At 49.4% G+C, this 21,051-nt stretch overlaps 1 protein-coding gene across 2 annotated transcripts in view; it reads left to right on the top strand.

Annotated features, from left to right (window-relative positions):
* The first annotated feature begins 5,145 nt into the window (after positions 1 to 5,145).
* The window catches only part of LOC101118853 (anosmin-1), a 219,935-nt gene continuing 204,029 nt past the window's right edge, over positions 5,146 to 21,051 (top strand). For both annotated transcript variants that reach the window (XM_060408636.1, XM_060408635.1), the window contains exon 1: positions 5,146 to 5,448. In XM_060408636.1, the coding sequence (XP_060264619.1) occupies positions 5,242 to 5,448 (207 nt within the window). In that variant the 5' untranslated portion in view covers positions 5,146 to 5,241. The remainder of the gene's footprint in view (positions 5,449 to 21,051) is intronic.

The raw sequence follows: 21,051 nt of genomic DNA, 5'->3' as shown, positions 1-21,051 counted from the left end.
CTGAGACCCCCGTGGATGGTAGCCCCGCCAGGCTCCTCTGTCCATGGGATTCTCCAGACAAGAAGACTGGAGTGGGTGGCCATTTCCTCCTCCAGGGAATCATTCTGACCCAGGGATCGAACCCAGGTCTCCTGCACTGCAAGCGAATTCTTTACCATCTGTGCCACCAGAAAAGCGTCCATTAAGAAGGAAACTGGGCACCCTGGGCCACTTTCTTGCCTGCACTTGACTGTCCCCTATAACCCATAGCCAATGACTGTGGACCACACTCACATTACAGCTCATGAACGCCATCAAATTAAAGCATTGGTCTTCTCCAGGTTTAAAGCACATTCTCAGTTGGCTTTTCCAAAAGGGCAACGTCAGAAAAAGAGTGTGACTGTTTCCTACCCAGTTTATCCTTCTTGAATGCCACTGAAAAGCCTTTCAAGAGACAAGCTGCTGGCCCCCAAAAATGAGTCTAAGAGGGTCTTGGCTTAACGTTTCTGGAGGAAAATATATCAGTGTGATTACTAAGAAGTCGACAGGCATGTCAGCACACACACCTCAAGAAGGTCCTTAAAATGAAGAAAAGCATGCTCTTGCAATCAAAGCTTCTGCTTCATTTTAAATGGGGCGTGTGTTTTCTGACTCAGTTTCCTCCCAAACCGGCCCTTGGCTTACTTGCTGTAGCTTCAGGAGGTGGTGTTTCAAAGCTGAGAGCCCACGGCGGCTTTATCTCACATAGGCTGACCCAGAATCTCTGAATGGGAGTCCTGGAGTACACCTTTAGCAAGCCTCTCTGATTAAGGATTTAAAAAAACAACAACAACAACAACAACAACAACAAAACAGGTAAAAAAGAGGAGAAGAGACTGGTAACCTAAAATCAGTTGCAAGGAAAAGCATTGCTAACTTTTTGGAAACTGGGAATGGGGGCCTTGTTTTCCATTTCATCAATAACCTGAGACAGGCCATGTATTCTGCTTTTTTCATGGAGTTAATCAAGGGTTTCTTCTGGATTCTCTTTAATAGATTGGGTGTTTTGTCCAAGTCCCACTGAAGTGATTACAAGGCTCATTTCTTCTCCAGACAAATTCGGACGATCAGGTCCACCTTGGCTTTGAGGAAAGACATACTACGCGCTTTCTTACTAATGCGTCTGGACAATTCCCACTCACCTATTAATCAGTCATCATTCCTTCCAGACATACTTCGGGTTCCCCTCTCAGGTACTTGGTCTTGACTAACGTAGGGTGTGGCTTAACCAGTCATGTCAACGGTTAGAGAATCTCTGGCTTTGTAGGTGATGCTAGTGGTAAAGAACCTGCCTGCTAATACAGGAGACGTAAGAAACACGGGTTCGATCCCTGGGTTGGGAAGATCCCCTGGAGGAGGGCAATGGCAACCCACTCCAGTATTCTTGCCTGGAGAATCTCATGGACAGACGAGCCTGGCGGGCTACAGTCCTTGGGGTCGAAAAGGGTTAGACAACAACTGAAGTGACCGAGCATGCACGCAGGTGCCAACTCAAAAGGTTAGCTGCAAAATAAATTGAACATATGTGAACAGAGTAAATTACTAGATTTTGAGCATTACTCTGACTTTACCAGAATGCATTCTTTTCAAAGTGACTTTCAACTGCAATTAAAATAACATGAAAAAGACTAGCATAATCAGAGAATGTGATACTTCTTAAAGAAGAAAGCTATACAGCCGCAAGCACTATTGTAATATATGCATAAGAAAGCAGACCCTATATGTTTAAACCTAAGCTTCCTGTGCAGCTCACTAGATGATCTTTTGTAGTGTATCAAAAAATGCATTTATTCATGGACATGAATATGCTAGGTCACACGTAGAAGCAGCAAACATATTGCTTTGTTAAAAAATGCAGTGATCCCTGTGAACACTTAAAAGCTCAGCACGTTTGTCCTTGTGACTGCACTTTCTAGAATATAAATTTAATGATATAACGTGCAGAGTTATAAATCAAACATACCTTAAGAAAACATAGGCATGCATGACATTCTCGCCTTCATAGAGACAACGTTTTGCTTAACTTTTAAATGCAAACTCCAGAATCTGCTACAGCTTTTGGAAATGTTTTTAGTAATTCCCAGATGAAAGTGGTAACATTCAGAAAACAGTACCCGTGTTTGGATGTTTGTTCTCCATTCATTGACTTAAGGCTCAACACACCTTCCTGCTTGGGGTCTCCAAGATGCTGCTCTTCTTTGCGCTCAGTCAATATTTATTAAGAGTGTTTGTTGTTGTTTGGTTGCAAAGTCACGTCCTAGTCTTTGCTACCCCATGGACTGCAGCATGCCAGGCTTCCCTGTCCTTCACCATCTCCAGGTGTTTGCTCAAACTCAGGCCCATTAAGTCAGAGATGCCATCGAATCATCTCATCCTCTGTTGTCCCCTTCTCCTCCTGCCTTCAATCTTTCCCAGCATTGGGGTCTTTTCCAAGTCAGCTCTTTGCATCAGGTGGCCAAAGTATTGGAGCTTCAGCATCAGTCCTTCCAATGAATATTCAGGGTTGATGACCTTTAGGAAGTTATGTTTAACATACTTTCAAAAGATTTCCATCCACAGTTCTTAACATCTTTTCAACAAACTTATGAGTTCACGTGAGCCCACAGCTAAACTTTTTGTGGTTCCGGCTCATGTTTAGAACTGTCATGCTAAAAGCTACCGATGAGGTTGGCTGTGTCATTTGTAGGGCCTTGGGCAGAAGGAAAATTCAGAGAACCATGCCGAAAATGAAAATCAAGACTGTGACAGATGAACATTAAACAAAGTGTGGATCCTTCTAAGGCCACACAAGCCATGAGACCAGCTCTGCCTACAGAGCCTTTTGCACAAAGCACTCTGATTTTTAAAACCCACTGGGGGAAACAGTTAATTTTCTTAGCCCTGCTGATTTGAACTATATGAAAAAATATATACACAAGATGATATAAAAAAAAGGGGGTATGAAAGGATCACGGCAGACGGTTGTCATTGTCATTTTGCAGGAAGATCTCAGAATGTCAGGGTGGAAACTGGGGGGAATTTTAGGAAGCGAGACCTGGAAATTGGAACAAGGGTGGGCTCTATGGGAAGGGGACTCCAGCTTCGCGTTGTGTCTTTGAGCAGGTTGGGTGCGTCTAGACCGAACTGCTGCTGCATTTGGTGGTGTGCTGAGGCCCCTCCTTTAGAACATGTGCGTGCAGTCCTGCACGAGGACCAGCTCGTGTCAGTGCACAAGCGCATCAGTCCCGTTGCCCTGCCTCCCAGCTAGTGTCCTTGGGTCTTCCGGATTCAACTGTGTTACATAAATGTCCCAGGTGTGGAGCACAGCCTTCCTCAGACCCCAGCTGTCTGTGGGGTCTCCTACCCGCAGAGGGCTGGAGCACTGTCCCTTCCCTGTGGAGCTCCGGGAAGTACAGAGCTTTGTCAGAAGGATGGGGTGTAGTCTGGACAATGCAGCGTGTCCACCTCTGGATAGAGAGCGTGGGTGGTGAAAGAACGTGGCAGATCACAAGAGGTGTGGTGTGCTGTGCCTGGTCGCTCATTCGTGTCCGACTCTTTGCGACCCCATGGACTGTAGCCCGCCAGGTTCCTCTGTCCCTGGGGATTCTCCAGGCCAGAATACAGGAGGTGACGGGGTGGCTGCCTTGCTGCTCAAAGGGCCAAATCGAAAGACTTGAGGCAAAGAGGAGAAGTGCGGCGGGCACTGCGCAGAAAGAGAGGCAGTGGAACTTCCCTCAGCAAAGCCGAGGGGTCCCGAGGGGAGGTGAGCCTGCTGTCTGCAACCCAACCCCTGAGCGAGCTAAAAACAACCAGAAGCAACAAGGGCTCCGTGTAAGCAGTTCCGCTTTATTGCCACAAACTCTTGGTTTATATAGGCAAGCAAGGGGGTTTTGTGAGGGACTTTCCATAGCTGCACCAATCACATTAAAGGTCAAATCTTAATATACCATAGTTGCACCAATCACGTTAAAGGTCAAGTCGTCATGTGCTTCATTATAACAGGAGTCTATGGTGATCATGCTCTGTCCAGGTGCACGGAAATCAAGAGAGCCAATCAAAAGTTTTAACAAACAACTTACGCCACGCCCTCATCTCTTCCGCCAGGCGCCATCTTAGCTCTAAACGGCAAAGCCAGCCCCTTTTGAAGGTTTCCCATTTAGGGCCCCACAGAGAAGGATGCAGGAAAGATTGCCAACTTGAATAGGTCCCTCGTGCAGGCCAGGTAAGGCCTTACACCTGCGGAGACGAGGTATGTGTGACCATGTCATCAGTTCAGTAGCTCAGTCATGTCCGACTCTTGGCGTCCACATAGACTGTAGCATGCCAGGCTTCCCTATCCATCACCAACTCCTGGAGCTTGCTCAAACTCACGTGCGTCCAGTCAATGATGCCATCCAACCATCTCCTCTGTCGTCCCCTTCTCCATAAATGTTCCTAGCGACCTGCCTGGATGGATTTCTAGGTGATGCATGCTCGTTAAGAGGGAAGCAAAGGACTAGTGAAAGGTCTCAATGGACGCAGTTGAAGGAGAGAGGGAAGAAAGAAAAGGAAGCAGGAAGGAAGAGGGCAAAGGTTGAGGAAAGGAGGAACGGGGGAAGGGGAGGAGGGATCTACGGGGAGAAGGGGCGTCAAACGTCCCTGCCTGTCTCCTCTTATTGCGCCCAGCGCAGTCCCGTCCATTCGCTCCTTTCCGCTCTTCAGAAAAGGGAAAACCCAAATACTCCAAAGCATATGAGTAGGACCTGGGACCACTGGAGTCGAAGCCGGGATGGAAGCCCATAAGTTCGGGGGGGCGCTTCCCTCTATCCTTAGCCTGTTCTCACGTCCAGGTGGGGGTCCCAGGCCTGATGACCAGGCCAGCACTTGACACCCAGGCCCGCGGCCTGCTGTTGACTCCCGATGGGCAGGAGGGAACGCAGGCAGAGCGCGGGGAAGCGGACCCCCAGGAGAGGGCCGCACCAGAGGCGCTTGGCAGGCGGGCGCGCGTCTGGCTCCCTTGGACCTGCCCACGGCCCTCCGTCCGCCCCGCCCACCCCCGTCACTCACTTTCCTCGCAGCCAATGGCGCGGCCGCCTGTCACCCTCGCCCCGCCCCCGGAGGCGGGGCCGGGGGAGGGCGCGGGGCGGGAGTGGCCTGATTGAACTTTGCCAGCGGAGTTGCGGCGGCCGCGCGGTCCCGGGCGGCGGTGCGGAGCTGGGAGCCTCGGCCAGCGCCCGGCGCCCGCGCGCCCTCCGACCCGCAGCCATGGCTGCCGGGGCGCCCGGCGCGGCCCTGACCCTCTGCTTCTGGCTGGCGGCCTCCGGGGGCTGCCTGGCGGCCGGCTCCGGCGCGGCCGCTGCCCGGCGCTTGGATGAGTCGCTGGCGGCAGGGAGCGTACAGCGCGCCCGCTGCGCCTCCAGGTGCCTCAGCCTGCAGATCACGCGCATCTCCGCCTTCTTCCAGCACTTCCAGGTACGCACCACCGCGCGCCCGGGCCCTCCCCTGGCGCTGCGGGGCGCGCGCCTTCCAGCCTCGCCGCTCAGACTTCTCGCTCAGCGGCAGCCGGCCGGGGTCCGGCTTTACGCGCGGGGTGGATTGCACCTCGGGGGAGGGGGGCCCGTGGGCGATCCCCCGTTTGCAGCCCCTCGCCGGCTCCCGACGTAACTCCCTTCTTCCCCGGGGAAAACCAAAAGGGGGTTTCCTTTGGGAAGGGAGAGCGGTTTTGTGGCTTCCAAGGACGGAGTGGGGTGGGCTGTGGGCTTGTGAATTGCCCCGGGACCTCCGCCGCGGGGCTGCGGGCCGCTGGCCAGTCTCCCCTCAAAGTCCCCTGGCGCTCCCGGCCCTCCGCACCGCGGGCAGAGCGAGGGAGGCCCGCGCTCCGCTGCGCCCGAGGACCCTGCGCGACCAGCCCTGGCGCCGCAGGTGCCCGCCGGCCGAGACTTTTTTGTCTCTCTTGAGCTTTGCTTTCGCACTCGGCGGGCCGAGAGCGCGGAGTCCACCCTTGGAGCCCCAGCCAAGGGTCGTATCTTTCAGCGAGTTTGTGTTGGGGGTGGGGTGGGGTGGGGAGCTGGTTACTGCCGGTGACTGTGCCGCCCCAGTTCGGAGCCCCAGAGCGTCTAGGTGTCGCCAGCGAGTGGCGGGGGGACCAAGGGGAGAGATGGCAACGGATAAGGGACTTGGAGACGTCAAGTTCGGATGTTCCGAGAGGACTCCCGGAGCCAGTATCTCTTCCAACCGTCGTAGATTCTGCCGGCTTCGGGGTAGAGGGGCTCGTGTGCGTGTGTAGAGGGTTCAGGGGACAGGACGCTTGACATCAGTAGATGGCTGGGATGCTGAGAGGAGCCACAGCGGGGAGTGACTCAGGGACCCTGGGTGCCGATGGGCGCGCGGGAACCGCTCCCGAGCCGGCTCCAGGCTCGCCTCGCAGCCGCGGTCCCCAGCTGATCCGAGCGCGCGCACTCTGCAACCATTCACGCGTATAACCTAATTCCTCTCGTGTGCTCGCTTCTCGGCCTCGCCGTCTCCTCTCTAGCCTTGCAGTAGTTCACCTGTTACAAGATCCCAACTTCTGGCAGCAGGGAAAACTGCGGCTCCCAGAAAGGGGCCGCGCGGCTCCTCGGTGGGTTTCTAAGCCGAGTCCCTCTGAAATAAACGAGGCGCCTCTCGCGCTTGCGCGGCGTCAAAGGGGCCTGCCAAGGGTCCCCGGGCACTAAGCTGCGATGGGGGCCATTGCCGTGACCGTGGAGTTTGGGACGAATCTCCGAAGCCTTTAAGTCCCGTTCATTCTGGGGGGAGAGAGCTAATGAAACCTTGCCCGGAATGGCCCATGAAGAGCTAAAAGTTGGGATGTACAGAGAGTGAACCCGCTGGCCAAGTCTCCACGCGCCCGAGTGCGCGCGGTTCTGCGTGTTCGCAGAGAAGGGGCATCCGTAGGTTTCAGAGAACTCCGCCATCCCCCTTGGTCTTCGGGGAAGGGACCGGGGGGTGTGGTCTCCTGCGCTGAAATTCCGCGGACACCCTGGAGAGGGTCCCTCCCAGCCACCCGGATTCTTGCCCCCCTGCCCTACCCTGCGGTCGCTCTTCCGAGGCAATGCTACCCTATTGTTCAAACAACGACATAAAACAGCATCCTGTTCCCAGGGAGAAAGACTATCTTTTCTTTTTCTTCTTCCCTTCCTTCCTTCTTTAAATTGAACTGTCAGTCGCTGTAATTTATTTGTTTTACAGTTTCAGCGCCTAAAGAAACAGTGCAGATCAAGCCAATTCCCGTGAAAGGGTTTTCTTGTGGTCTCTTGGCATGATTTCTCTTCGGAAGAAAAAACTGCTGACAGAATACACATTGCCAGACAATCCTGATTACATTTTAATTAGCTGGGGTGGGGGGTGAACCAAGCTGCAAATTACTCAGTTAGGACTTAATAACTGCTGTTTCTGCAATCAATTGCAAAGCCATTCTTGGAGGTTTAACCCTAACCTGGTAATGCCTATCTGATTTATCTAAATTGCAGGGATTAAGCTTTCTTAAGATTTGAAAAGACAGAGGCGCACGCTCCTTATGAAACCTCAAGCTTCCACGTCCCTCCCCTCTTTAAATAATTGGAAGGATGCTGAGGTATCAGGCAGAAAGTGAACAGGAACTAAAAAGCCTCTTGATGAAAGTGAAAGTGGAGAGTGAAAAAGTTGGCTCAACATTCAGAAAACGAAGATCATGGCATCTGGTCCCATCACTTCATGGGAAATAGATGGGGAAACAGTGGAAACAGTGTCAGACTTTATTTTGGGGGGCTCCCAAATCACTGCAGATGGTGATTGCAGCCTTGAAATTAAAAGATGCTTACTCCTTGGAAGAAAAGTTATGACCAACCTAGATAGCGTATTGAAAAGCAGAGACATTACTTTGCCGACTAAGGTCCGTCTAGTCAAGGCTATGGTTTTTCCTGTGGTCATGTACGGATGTGAGAGTTGGACTGTGAAGAAGGCTGAGCGCCGAAGAATTGATGGTTTTGAACTGTGGTGTTGGAGAAGACTCTTGAGAGTCCCTTGGGCTGCAAGGAGATCCAACCAGTCCATTCTGAAGACCAGGCCTGGGATTTCTTTGGAAGGAATGATGCTAAAGCTGAAACTCCAGTACTTTGGCCACCTCATGCAAAGGGTTGACTCATTGGAAAAGACTCTGATGTTGGGAGGGATTGGGGGCAGGAGGAGAAGGGGACGACAGAGGATGAGATGGCTGGATGGCATCACGGACTTGATGCGCGTGAGTCTGAGTGAACTCCTGGAGTTGGTGATGGACAGGGAGGCCTGACATGCCACGATTCATGGGGTTGCAAAGAGTCGGACATGACTGAGAGACTGAACTGAACTGAACTGAGGTATCAGGCAGAGGGCAACTGCAGGTGGGATTTGTGAACTGGTGGGAAAGGCTGGGCTGGAGAAAGGTGCCTTCTATCAGGGATACCCCAGCCACCCACACACTTGTGCAAATAAACCGGAGCGGAAGGCTGTCTCTGGTGCAGGTAGTGGTTCCCAGTTTCTCTTGCGTGGTTCCTGGTCTGCTTGTAAGGCTGGAGGAAGGTTTGCCTGCAGCCTTGAGGCCAGACAAGCGTGTGGACTCTCAGTTCAGTTTGGTTCAGTTGCTCAGTCGTGTCCAACTCTTTGCGACTCCATGGACTGCACCACGCCGGGCTTCCCTGTCCATCACCAACTCCTGGAGCTTGCTCAAACCTCATGTCCATCGGGTCAGTGATGTCATCCAACCATCTCATCCTCTGAAGTCCCTTTCTCCTCCCGCCTTCAATCTTTCCCAACATCAGGGTCTTTCCAAATGAGTCAGTTCTTTGCATCAGGTGGCCAAAGGATTGGAGCTTCAGCATCAGTCCTTCCAATGAACATTCAGGACTGATTTCCTTTAGGATGGACTGGATGGATCTCCTTGCAGTCCAAGGGACTCTCAAGAGTCTTCTCCAACACCAACGTTCAAAAGCATCAATTCTTCAGCGCTCACCTTTCTTTATAGTCCAACTCTCACTTCCATAGTTTGACTAGACAGACCTTTGTCAGCAAGGCAATGTCTGCTCTTTAATATGCCATCTAGGTTGGTCACAGCTTTTCTTCCAAGGCAGAACCTGCTGCCTTTTTTTCTGGCCCCCGGGCCACATAGAAACGTGCTGTCCATGACTAAAGAGTAAGAAGTGTTGTGGAAGGAACTGAACTATCAAACTTGTTCTTTCTGCTGTGACCCTTCTCTCTTGGCTTCTCCGTGGTGTTTTAAATTTGCTCTCCAGCACTGTTCTCAGTAAAGAGTAATTTAAAGATGACGTCATTCGTGTGGATTTCACTGTTCATCTTTCTCTTGTGCAGTGCCTGTGTTACACCCAAACATCAGAGGTTTCACTTGGAATTACCAGCAGTACACAACGTGGATTTCCTGGCTCATTCCTCGAGGGCCAAGCTGGGGCCAGACTCAGAAAGGTGGGAAGGAGGCAGAGGTATTGTTAGTCGCTCAGTCGTGTCCAACTCTTTGTGACCCCCTCCTCTGTCCATGGGATTCTGCAGGCAAGAATGCTGGAGTAGGTTGCCAGGCCCTTGTCCAGGGGATCTTCCCGATCCAGGGATCAAATCTGAGTCTCCCACATTGCAGGCAGATTCTTTACCGTCTGAGTCACCAGTGAAGCCCACTTCCCAAGTGCCCTGTGTGGGGGTGTGCCCAATGGGTACCCCACAAGGGACTCTCGCAGGATGTGTGTAGACCGTCATGGATACCCAGAATCTGACAAGCACACACACTTGCTTAGGCATGGCACTCGCCTGGTGTCCTTTCCTGCCAGCTGCTGGGCCAATATGTTGGACCTTGTTTTAGCTAGATCATAGCTCAGCTGGTAAAGAATCCGCCTGCAGTGCGGGAGACCTGGGTTTGATCCCTGGGTTGGGAAGAGCCCCTGGAGAAGGGAAAGGCTACCCACTCCAGTATTCAGGCCTGGAGAATTCCATGGACTGTATAGTCCATGGGGTCGCAAAGAGCTGAACACGACTGAGCCACTTTCCCTTTCACTTTTGGGAAGTTAGGTTTCCCTGGTGGCTCAGTGGGTAAACTGTCTGCCTGCCATGTGGGAGACCCAGGTTTGATCCCTGGGCTGGGAAGTTCCCCTGGAGAAGGAAATCGCAACCCACTCCAGTACTCTTGCCTGGAGAGTCCCATGGGCAGAGGAGCCTGGTAAGCTACAGTCCATTGGATTGCAAAGAGTCACACATGATTGAGCGACTTTGGGAAGTTGAACCAGGGGTCTCCCCTTCCTCCTGCTCAACCTATAGTGGAGGGGCAGCCCCCCCACCAAGGGTGCTCAGAACCCCTTAGTAGAAGCAGTTAGCTGCCTGCACCAAGAATGGGTGACAGGCTCATTCCTGTGGCGTTGTGGCCTCTGGCTGGTCGTCCACAAGCAGAGCTTGCAGCTCCCAGTGTGAGACGGGCATGGCCGCCATGAAACTGTGGGGATGTCAAAGCATGCACGTGCCCCCCAGCATTCCCTGTGCCTGCTCTCAGGTGGCTGCAGGGGGCAGAGTGTGACAGTAGTTTGATGGGGGGGGGCAGCAGGGAGAGGTTGGGGAGGACCGGGGCTCCAGGGGCCCCCAGAGTGTTAGGCAGCTCAGAACCTTTGCTGGAGAGGAGAGGGAGGTGAGAGGCATCATGCCTGCGGAGATCTCCAGAACATGCTTCAGCATCCCAGCAGATTCCACATTGCAAAATGCAGACTCAGAGACGAGATCACTGAGAATTCCAATAGGGTGGTCTTGGCGCAGTCACCCCCAAGCTGCAGGGCTCTTTCTGAGCTTGAACCACGTGCACGGATCTGTGTCCCTGGGGCTGGCCCTGGTTTGGATTGTTCAACCCCTGGAAGCGGTTACGCCCACTTGTCCTGGGGATTATTCATAGGTTGTCCTTAGTGTTCAGAGATCTGATAACTGACATGTTCACTTGGGAGTAACCTGGCCCTGCACTTATTTTCTCTGTTCAATTTAGTCGCTCAGTCATGTCCGACTCTTTGCGACCCCATGAACTGCAGCACACCAGGCTTCCGTGTCCATCACCAACTCCTGGAGTTTACTCAAACTCATGTCCATTGTGTCGGTGATGCCATCCAATCATCTCATCCTCTGTCGTCCCCTTTTCCTCCTGCCCCCAATCCCTCCCAGCATCAGGATCTTTTCCAGTGAGTCGGCTCTTCACATCAGGTAGCTTAAGTACTGGAGCTTCCTTCACTAGAAGATGAAAGAAGAGGGATACTAAGCCTGAAAGAAGCTCTGTGTCTTTTTGGGTGAATCTTGTGTATCCTGCCTGAGTGAATTCCTTGCTTGTGCTGGGACATTCCTGGTGGCCACCCTGCCTGTCTCCCCAGGTTCTGTGCATCACGGCCGTGATGGAGCTGAGCCTCAGAGCCTCGCAGAGAGGAGTCCTGTCGCTGAATATTAGCAAACCTGCAACCTGCTCTTCCTATTCCTGGGTATTCTCAAAGGAGGCACAGTAGACTAGGGCTTGAGGAAAAATAGCCCGAGTGGAATAAAAAGAGTCTGAGTGAGTCTATTTCTTGGCCGGATTTTGGGACCTGATGCGGGGAAGTGGATGGAGTCTTGGAAGATAAGTACTAGGTTGCTGGCGGCCTTGATCCTAGGGCTTTAGGATTTTATTAGTGTGAAGAGATTCTTGCTTAATGGGACATTATTCACTCTTCCAAGTACCACTGAGAGCCTGGTTTAGGTAACTGATTAGAGATCAGAGGCTTCTAGCAGTAATTGGAAGCTGTTTGTTTTGGCAAAAGAGAGAATGGAGCTGGTGATTAGCTCATTCCGCTTAGAGGACTAGTCTCTGCTCTCAGAAAAAGTAAGCAAATAATTAGCGCATCGGAAGCCTTCGGTAGCCACAAATCAGCCCTAGGCTGGTGGAGTTTTGAAGCAACGATCTTGTGGTGAATATACTCAAGTCTTCGTGTGCCTGCTGGGCCTGCAGTGAGGTCGAAGTGACATGCTGAAAGTCTCTGGGAAGAAAGGTCATCCTCAAGTTTCACCTTCATATATCCTGGCCTGGGTCGCTGGATCTCTAGCTGTGTCTTCAAGAACTTTTAACTTTGACCCAAAACTAAACAGTAGGTGGTTTGCATGCATGCTCGGTCGCTCAGTTTTGCAGCTCCGTGGACTGTAGCTCATTGGACTTGTCTGTCCATGGGATTTCCCAGGCAAGAATACTGGAGTGGGTTGCAGTTTCCTCCCCCCAACCCAGGGATCGAACCTGCATCTCTTGGGTCTCATGCCTTAGCAGGCAGATTGTTTAACACTGGGGAAGCCCAAACATTAGGTTATGCATGGCAAATTTTCTTGCTTCTAATAAACTGTTTCTCATTGAACATGATTTATTTATTTATTTTAATCGGAGGCTTATTACTTTACAATATTGTAGTGGTTTTTGCCATACACTGACATGAATCAGCCATGGGTGTACATGTGTGTCCCCCACCCCAAACCCCCCTCTCAGCTTCCTCCTCATTCCATCCCTCAATGAACATGATTTAAAAGTCTGTCTTATTTAGACTATTATAGGACGTTATAAAACTACATTGGAAAATACTTGTGGACTCATTGATTTCTTTGTGCTCTGTGTCATTAGAGGAGAGATATATTTATATATTTTATATATTGCATGTAGTATATATCTATATACATTTCAGTATATTATCCCTTGTGGCTCAGCTGGTAAAGAATCCACCTGCAATGTGGGAGACCTGGGTTTGATTCCTGGGTTGGGAAGATCCCCTGGAGAAAGCAACGGCTACCCACTCCAGTATTCTGGCGTGGGGAATTCCATGGACTGTATAGTCCATGGGGTCCCAAAGAGTTGGACATGACTGAGTGACCTTCACTCACTCACTCATATTAATAAAAAACATAACATGTATGTATGTTTAGAGACTTCCATTTAAAAGCTAAATTTAAGTTCTTTGTGCAGTCATTCCCTCTCTAAAAAAATTATGTGAGGTTATGTGGCTCAGATCATGAACTCCTTATTACCAAATTCAGACTGAAATTGAAGAAAGCAGGGAAAACCGCTAGACCATTCAGGTATGACCTAAATCAAATCCCTTATGGTTATACGGTAGAAGTGAGAAATAGATTTAAGGGCCTAGATCTGATAGAGTGCCTGATGAACTATGGAATGAGGTTCATGACATTGTACAGGAGACAGGGATCAAGACCATCCCCATGGAAAAGAAATGCAAAAAAGCAAAATGGCTGTCTAGGGAGGCCTTACAAATACCTGTGAAAAGCCAAGGAGAAAAGGAAAGATATAAGCATCTGAATGCAGAGTTCCAAAGAAGAGATAAGAAAGCTTTCTTCAGCCATCAATGCAAAGAAATAGAGGAAAAGAACAGAATGGGAAAGACTAGAGATCTCTTCAAGAAAATTAGACATACGAAGGGAACATTTCATGCAAAGATGGGCTCGATAAAGGACAGAAATGGTCTGGACCTAACAGAAGCAGACGATATTAAGAAGAGGTGGCAAGAATACACAGAAGAACTGTACAAAAAAAGATCTTCACAACCCGGATAATCATGATGGTGTGATCACTCATCTAGAGCCAGACATCCTGGAATGTGAAGTCAAGTGGGCCTTGGAAAGCATCACTATGAACAAAGCTAGTGGAGGTGATAGAATTCCAGTAGAGCTATTTCAAATCCTGAAAGATGATGCTGTGAAAGTGCTGAACTCAATATGCCAACAAATTTGGAAAACTGAGCAGTGGCCACAGGACTGGAAAAGGTCAGTTTTCATTCCAAACCCAAAGAAAGGCAATGCCAAAGAATGCTCAAACTACTGCACAATTGCACTCATCTCACACGCTGGTAAAGTAATGCTCAAAATTCTCCAAGCCAGGCTTCAGCAATACGTGAACCGTGAACCTGCTGATGTTCAAGCTGGTTTTAGAAAAGGCAGAGGAACCAGAGATCAAATTGCCAACATCTGCTGGATCATGGAAAAAGCAAGAGTTCCAGAAAAACATCTATTTCTGCTTTATTGACTATGCCAAAGCCTTTGACTGTGTGGATCACAATAAACTGTGGAAACTTCTGAAAGAATGGGAATACCAGACCACCTAACCTGCCTCTTGAGAAATCTGTATGCAGGTCAGGAAGCAACGGTTAGAACTGGACATGGAACAACAGACTGGTTCCAAATAGGAAAAGGAGTACATCAAGGCTGTATATTGTCACCCTGCTTATTTAACTTATATGCAGAGTACATCATGAGAAACGCTGGACTGGAAGAAACACAAGCTGGAATCAAGATTGCCGGGAGAAATATGAATAACCTCAGATATGCAGATGACACCACCCTTCTGGCAGAAAGTGGAGAGGAACTCAAAAGCCTCTTGAGGAAAGTGAAAGAGGAGCGTGAAAAAGTTGGCTTAAAGCTCAACATTCAGAAAACGAAGATCATGGCATCCGGTCCCATCACTTCATGAGAAATAGATGGGGAAACAGTAGAAACAGTGTCAGACTTTATCTTTTGGACTCCCAAATCACTGCAGATCGTAATTGCAGCCATGAAATTAAAAGACGCTTACTCCTTGGAAGAAAAGTTATGAGCAACCTAGATAGTATATTCAAAAGCAGAGACATTACTTTGCTGACTAAGGTTCATCTTGTCAAGGCTATGGTTTTTCCTGTGGTCAGATACGGATGTGAGAGTTGGACTGTGAAGAAGGCTGAGTGCTAAAGAATTGATGGTTTTGAGCTGTGGTGTTGGAGAAGACTCTCGAGAGTCCCTTGGACTGCAAGGAGATCAGCCCTGGGATTTCTTTGGAAGGAATGATGCTAAAGCTGAAACTCCAGTACTTTGGCCACCTCATGCGACGGGCTGACTCATTGGAAAAGACTCTGATGCTGGGAGGGATTGGGGGCAGGAGGAGAAGGGGACGACTGAGGATGAGATGGCTGGATGGCATCACGTACTCGATGGGCATGAGTCTGAGTGAACTCCGGGAGATTGTGATGGACAGGGAGGTGTGGCGTGCTGCGATTCATGGGATCGCAAAGAGTCGGACACAACTGAGTGACTGAACTGAACTGAACTGATTATATTTAAAAAAAATAGATTCATCAGATTTCATTGCATAACCTCCCTTGCTGGGTTTCAGTGAGTTGGCATACAACTTTCAGGCTGGGTAAAGAAACTTGTAAGAAGCCTGCAGGCATTGCTTGTATTAACTCAGAAATGGAGAAGTCCCTACATGTGACTTGGTCATTGCTTTCCAGAAATCTGACTCTTAAACAATTTTGAGGGTTGGGCTTGGGAAGATGATCAGTGAAGCATATCTTTATTATCGACAGATGTTTGGTATCTGAACGGTAGTACTGGGGGAAATAGCGTGTCTATGCTGGTGCGTCTAGTCAAGGCTATGGTTTTTCCAGTGGTCATGTAGGGATGTGAGAGTTGGACTGTAAAGAAAGCTGAGCACCAAAGAATGGATGCTTTTGAACTGTGGTGTTGGTGAAGACTCCCGAGAGTCCCTTGGACAGCAAGGAGATCCAACCAGTCCATCCTAAAGGAGGTCAGTCCTGGGTGTTCATTGGAAGGACTGATGTTGAATCTAAAACTCCAATACTGTGGCCACCTGATGCAAAGAGCTGACTCATTAGGAAAGACCCTGATGCTGGGAAAGATTGAAGGCAGGAGGAGAAGGGGATGACAGAGGATGAGATGGCTGGATGGTTGGATCACTGACTCAATGGACATGAGTTTGGCTAAACTCCAGGAGCTGGTGATGAACAGGGAGGCCTGGCGTGCTGCAGTTCATGGGATCACAAAGAGTCGGACATGACTGAGCAACTGAGCTGAACTGAACCATTGGGATGCTTTTTCAAATTATTCCATAACTCCGAGCACTGTTGGTGCACTGTGTGAGCACCAAGCCCTGATTGAGAGTTCTGAAGTCAGCCACCTTTCCACATTTCTTTTGTACTCATCCTGTACTCCATATTCTGAAAGTCTGGTTGTCTGTCAACATATGGCATTTATTAAGTGTGACCTGGTTTTTCCTCTTCCCATTAATCAAAGATATCCATAAGTCCTTCCAACTTCAGATCAGCATGAGGTCACCGGCATTACCGAAGTAGACTGATAAAACGGATATTGTCGACCTTGTTATTTTTTGCACCATCCATCTAAAGAGAATGTGTAATTTTCTTCGGCTTCCCTGAAGCAATGGATGTGGGGCGTAGCCGCCTATACCATCTCAGGAGATGCTGTTGGTGACCTTCTGGCCCCCAGTCTGCCGCCCCTCCCACCCCGACCCCTGGATCAGCTGCTAATAGCTTACAGCTGCTCCCCCTTGGAGACTGACCTTTCGCCCCTGGGCACCGTCTTGCCAGCAGGGTAGCGCATCCTCCTTCCTTGATGAGGGCAAATCATGGTCATTGGCTCACCGTGGGGGGGATCTGGGAGGCCAGCCCTCTTGCTGGGATCAGCTCTGGTTCAGTTTATGCTCTGCAGCCTTGCGAGGGGCCAAGGTTTTCAGGGCTCCCCCCAAGGTGGCATGCGTGCTTCACCTCTGCCCTTCCCTCCCCTTCCACTGAGAGCTTCCCCGATCCATCACGTTCACAGAGACCCGCCCCTCCCCTCCCCGCTGCCTTTTGCCTCTGCCTCCAGGAAGCCCAGCCTCAGACACCTCCCTTCAGGTACCTCTTCTAATTCAGACCCTTCCTCCTGCAGGTTACACAGCTTGATTCTTATCAGAATGATTCATTCAATCACGTACAGATAATAGACTGTAGAAGTAAAAGTATGACCCAGCTTTCACAACTCTCAGTTCAGACTTTTCCCCACTGTCCCCTTTGTTTAATGTTCATTGTAGATTGAAGTATACCTGACTCAGCTCAGTGTACTTGACGTCTGCTTGTCTCAGCTCGTAAAGAGTCCGCCCGCAATGCGGGAAACCTGGGTTCAATCCCTGAGTCAGGAAGATCTCCTGGAGAAGGGAACAGCTACCCACTCCAGGATCCGGGCCTGGAGAATTCCGTGGACTGTATTGTCCACGGGGTCCCAAAGGGTGGGACATTTCAGATACTTGACTTACAGTGGTCTGTTAGTTTCTGGTGCATTGCAGAGTGCATGGATTATGCATAGACATACATGCACTCTTTTTCCGATTCTTTCCCCATGTAGGTCATTACGGAGTATTGAGTAGAATTTCCTGTGCTGTACAGGAAATTGTTACCTATTAGTTAGTTACCTTGTTAGTTACCTGTTTTATATAGAGTAGCGTGTACATGTTAGTCCCAAACTCCTATTTATCTCCCCCCCCCCCCGCCATCTTTTCCTCTTTGGTAACCATAAATTTGGTTGCTAAGTCTGTGAGTCTGTTTCTATTTTGTAACCCCCCCTCCCCTTAAAAAAAAAAACAGTTAATACAAGTTAAAAATAATAATCGTTCTAGATCAGGAATCACTCAGAGGGTCAGGACGTTTTCTGTTAGTTTTTCTCTCCTGATGATTTCAGTGAAAAGATTAAAATCTTGATCCTAACACATAAGCAGATCACACTTCTTCACTGCCTGTGTGAAATACACACACACACAAACACACACACACCCATATGTATAGTTGTGACTGTGTATGTGCTGGTTCTGCCATCTGCAGTTGGTTGAATCTGGGAATGAGGACCCTGTGAATATACACATGTGCGTGCACACACACACACACACATATATCATGCTTCACTGCCTGTGTGAAATACACACAAATACACACACTCATCCATGTTTATAAATGTAGTCGGCACTGTGTGTGTGCTGGCTCTGCCAGCTGCAGTTGGGTGAATCTGGGGATGAGGACCCTGCAGAGACAGAGAGCCAGCTGTACTCTGCCATTGTGTATGAGACCTGAGTGTCCGCAGATTTTGATACCCGTGGGGGTCCCAGAAGCCCACAGTCCCCAAGGGACAACTGTACTATGAAGCCAGCTTGAAACAGTGTATGAGAGATGAACAGTAGATAGCGTCAGGGGACATCATTAACCTCAGTACCCCCAGCAGGTCTAAGAAGGTGGCAAGGAAGAGTGGTTAGTTCAGATATTACACAGCTCTGGATTTACTCAGCAAGCGACCAAGGGTGCCACGTCCCGCCAGGACGTAGTTGCCGTTTAGTCACTCCGACATGTCCAACTCTGCGACCCCATGGACTGTAGCCTGCCAGGCTGCTCTGTCCATGGGATTCTCCAGACAAGAGTACTGGAATGGGTTGCCATTTCCTTCTTCAGGGGATAGTCCCGACCCAGGAATGGAACCTGCATCTCCTGCACTGGCAGGTGGATTCTTTACCGCTGAGCCACCAGGGACCCCAAGTCCCCTCCGTCTTTAAAAGACTTAACATGCACACGGTTTCAAAGTAGTGAGCTGAGGCATTTCCCCAACGCTGGGACAGACGGTTGGATAAAAGTGGTCATCCCTGAGAGCCAACAAGTAAAGCGTGATTGATGCAAGCCTTGTCTATGGCTCATTTTCATGTAAATTTCAGACTGGATGCTGGATCTCTTTCTCCCTTAAAAAAAAAAAAAAAGCACGTCACTTTAATCACTTCCATTTATTTCGGCTGATATCGACGGATTGCTGCAATTTCAGAGATGAGGCTGTAAAATCCTGAAGGATTTAGAGTCTAGTATAAGGACTAAGACTTGTAAACAGACCATGGCAATCCACCAGGGAGGGGCTGTGGAGAGTTATTTGTGTGAGATCTCAGAGGAGGGGTCCTGTTGCTTGAGTGGACGTTTCCCAAGGGAGATGATGCAAGCTAAACACAGCCACCGCGGGCTCTTCCAATGTAGAATAGCCAACGTGAGTCAATGCAGAGCCCTGCGGAAGTGCGGTCTGTCTGCTGGGGGCCTCTTGGTGGCTTGTGATGGACAGGATGCAGCGTCAGCCCACCCAGACAGCAGACAGGCATTGGGGACTTTTTATGAGAGCTGTTACAAAGCTCAAGTCCTTTGTTCTGCAGAACAGGTTGAGAGCAAGTCATCACACTTGGCAATGTCTTCCTGGTTCTTGCTGATCTGGTTGAACCTCTGGCTCCACCACCAGTTGCCCTTAGGGTATTGAATTGATCTCTCTGGAGATCCTTGCCATCACCCCCTGAGGAAAAGCCCCAGCTGAGCATCAAAAAGAAAGAAAGGACTGCCTTTCCTCTCTCCCTGCGATCATGCTTTGGCTTATGGTAAGATCCCAGTTCTGAACTGGTGGGGCTGGATCCAAAGCAGAATCTCTGCTGAACAACCGAGCCACAGGTTAGAAGGTTATTTGGCGTTCATTGTTTTTAATGCAGCCTTGGTGTTGACAGAGTTCATTTCAGTTCAGTTGCTCAGTCGTGTCCGACTCTTTGTGACCCCATGGACTGCAGCACGCCAGGCCTCCCTGTCCATCACCAACTCCCAGAGTTTACTCAAACTCATGTCCATTGAGTCGGTGATGCCATCCAACCATCTCATCCTCTGTCATCCCCTTCTCCTCTTGCCTTCAATCTTTCCCAGCATCAGGGTCTTTTCCAATGAGTCAACTCTTTGCATCAGGTGGCCAAAGGATTGGAGTTTCAGCTTCAGCATCAGTCCTTCCAATGGACACCCAGGACTGATCTCCTTTAGGATGGACTGGTTGGATCTCTTTGCAGTCCTAGGGACTCTCAAGAGTCTTCTCCAACACCACAGTTCAAAGCCTCAATTCTTTGGCACTCAGCTTTCTTTATAGTCCAACATCCATACACCATAGCCTAGATGGACCTTTTTTGGCAAAGTAATGTGTCTGCTTTTTAATAATGCTGTCTAGTTTGGTCATAACTTTTCTTTCAAGGAGTAAGCATCTTTTAATTTCATGGCTGCAATCACCATCTGCAGTTGACAGAGTAGTTTCACATAAAATCTCTCTTTGACCTTCACAGCAACTTCTTTGAGGTCAGGGGCGTTATTTTGATAAATAAGAAAACCGAAGCCATCGGAAGATGAGATAACCAAGGCTTTGTGGCAGAAAGTCAAGCCCTAATTGTCACATTGCCAGACGTTTATACTAAATGACCCACTTCTCAACATGTTAACAGTGTAAGAAGACAGAGTTGATATGTCAGTTGTAATATCGTCAGGAATCACTGAGTCTGGGGGGACATGGATTCATTGCCTCCTGGAACCGCCATTGCGTCACGAAGTATCGAAGGGAAAGGTTGTTGGTGTGATAGAAGAAAAAGATATGTTAAAAATAGCACTCCATCAACAAGATCCCGTGTGCCCTAGTCTACCCTAGTTCTTCCAACCAACACGAATCTGTCACACACAGCTATCATTCAAGTAGCTTAGTTTCTGAGAACCCAGCGTAAGTGTCTCGTGATTCCCGCCCACAGAAGAATTATTTTCTTCTAGAGAGAGAGACTGATAGACATTTGTGCAAACAGTTGTGGAAGTGAAGAACGTATTGTAATCATTAATCATCTTTTAAATCTTTATACAGCCATTTGACGCACAGTCGTAATTTCTTAGATGAAGACTTCTCCCTTATAAATTGAGTTTGTGTGCGTGCGTGTTAAGTCACTTCAGTCGTGTCCGACTCTTTGCAACCCCATGGACTGTAGCTTTCCAGGCTCCTCTGTCCCTGGGATTCTCCAGGCAAGGGTACTGGAGTGGGTTGCCATTTCCTTCTCCAGGGGATCTTCCCGACCCAGGGATCAAACCCGAGGCTCTTATGTCTTCTGCACTGGCACTGGGAAGTCCTGTTTGTGTATTCCACCCAGAATTCCTCTTGTCTAGCCAAATAGAGAAGTAATTATGAAATGTTTCATGAACAGCTGGACTTCTTGATGTCATAGAGGATGAGTTTGTTGTCTGGGAATCCTAGAGGTCTCCGGACTTCAGCCTTGACCTTCATTCTTGGCTGCTGTTGCTCTTCTGACATATTTGGAGTATTTGCCAGTGGTGATGGTAGCTTGTAGGTATGTGAATAGCAACTTCCAAGACCTGTCATACGCTTGTTCACTAGCTTTTTGTTTTTGCTTTG

Source organism: Ovis aries, chromosome Y (assembly GCF_016772045.2).
Source record: "Ovis aries strain OAR_USU_Benz2616 breed Rambouillet chromosome Y, ARS-UI_Ramb_v3.0, whole genome shotgun sequence".
Lineage (NCBI taxonomy): Eukaryota > Metazoa > Chordata > Mammalia > Artiodactyla > Bovidae > Ovis > Ovis aries.
This window is presented reverse-complemented; position numbering and strand designations above follow the sequence as displayed.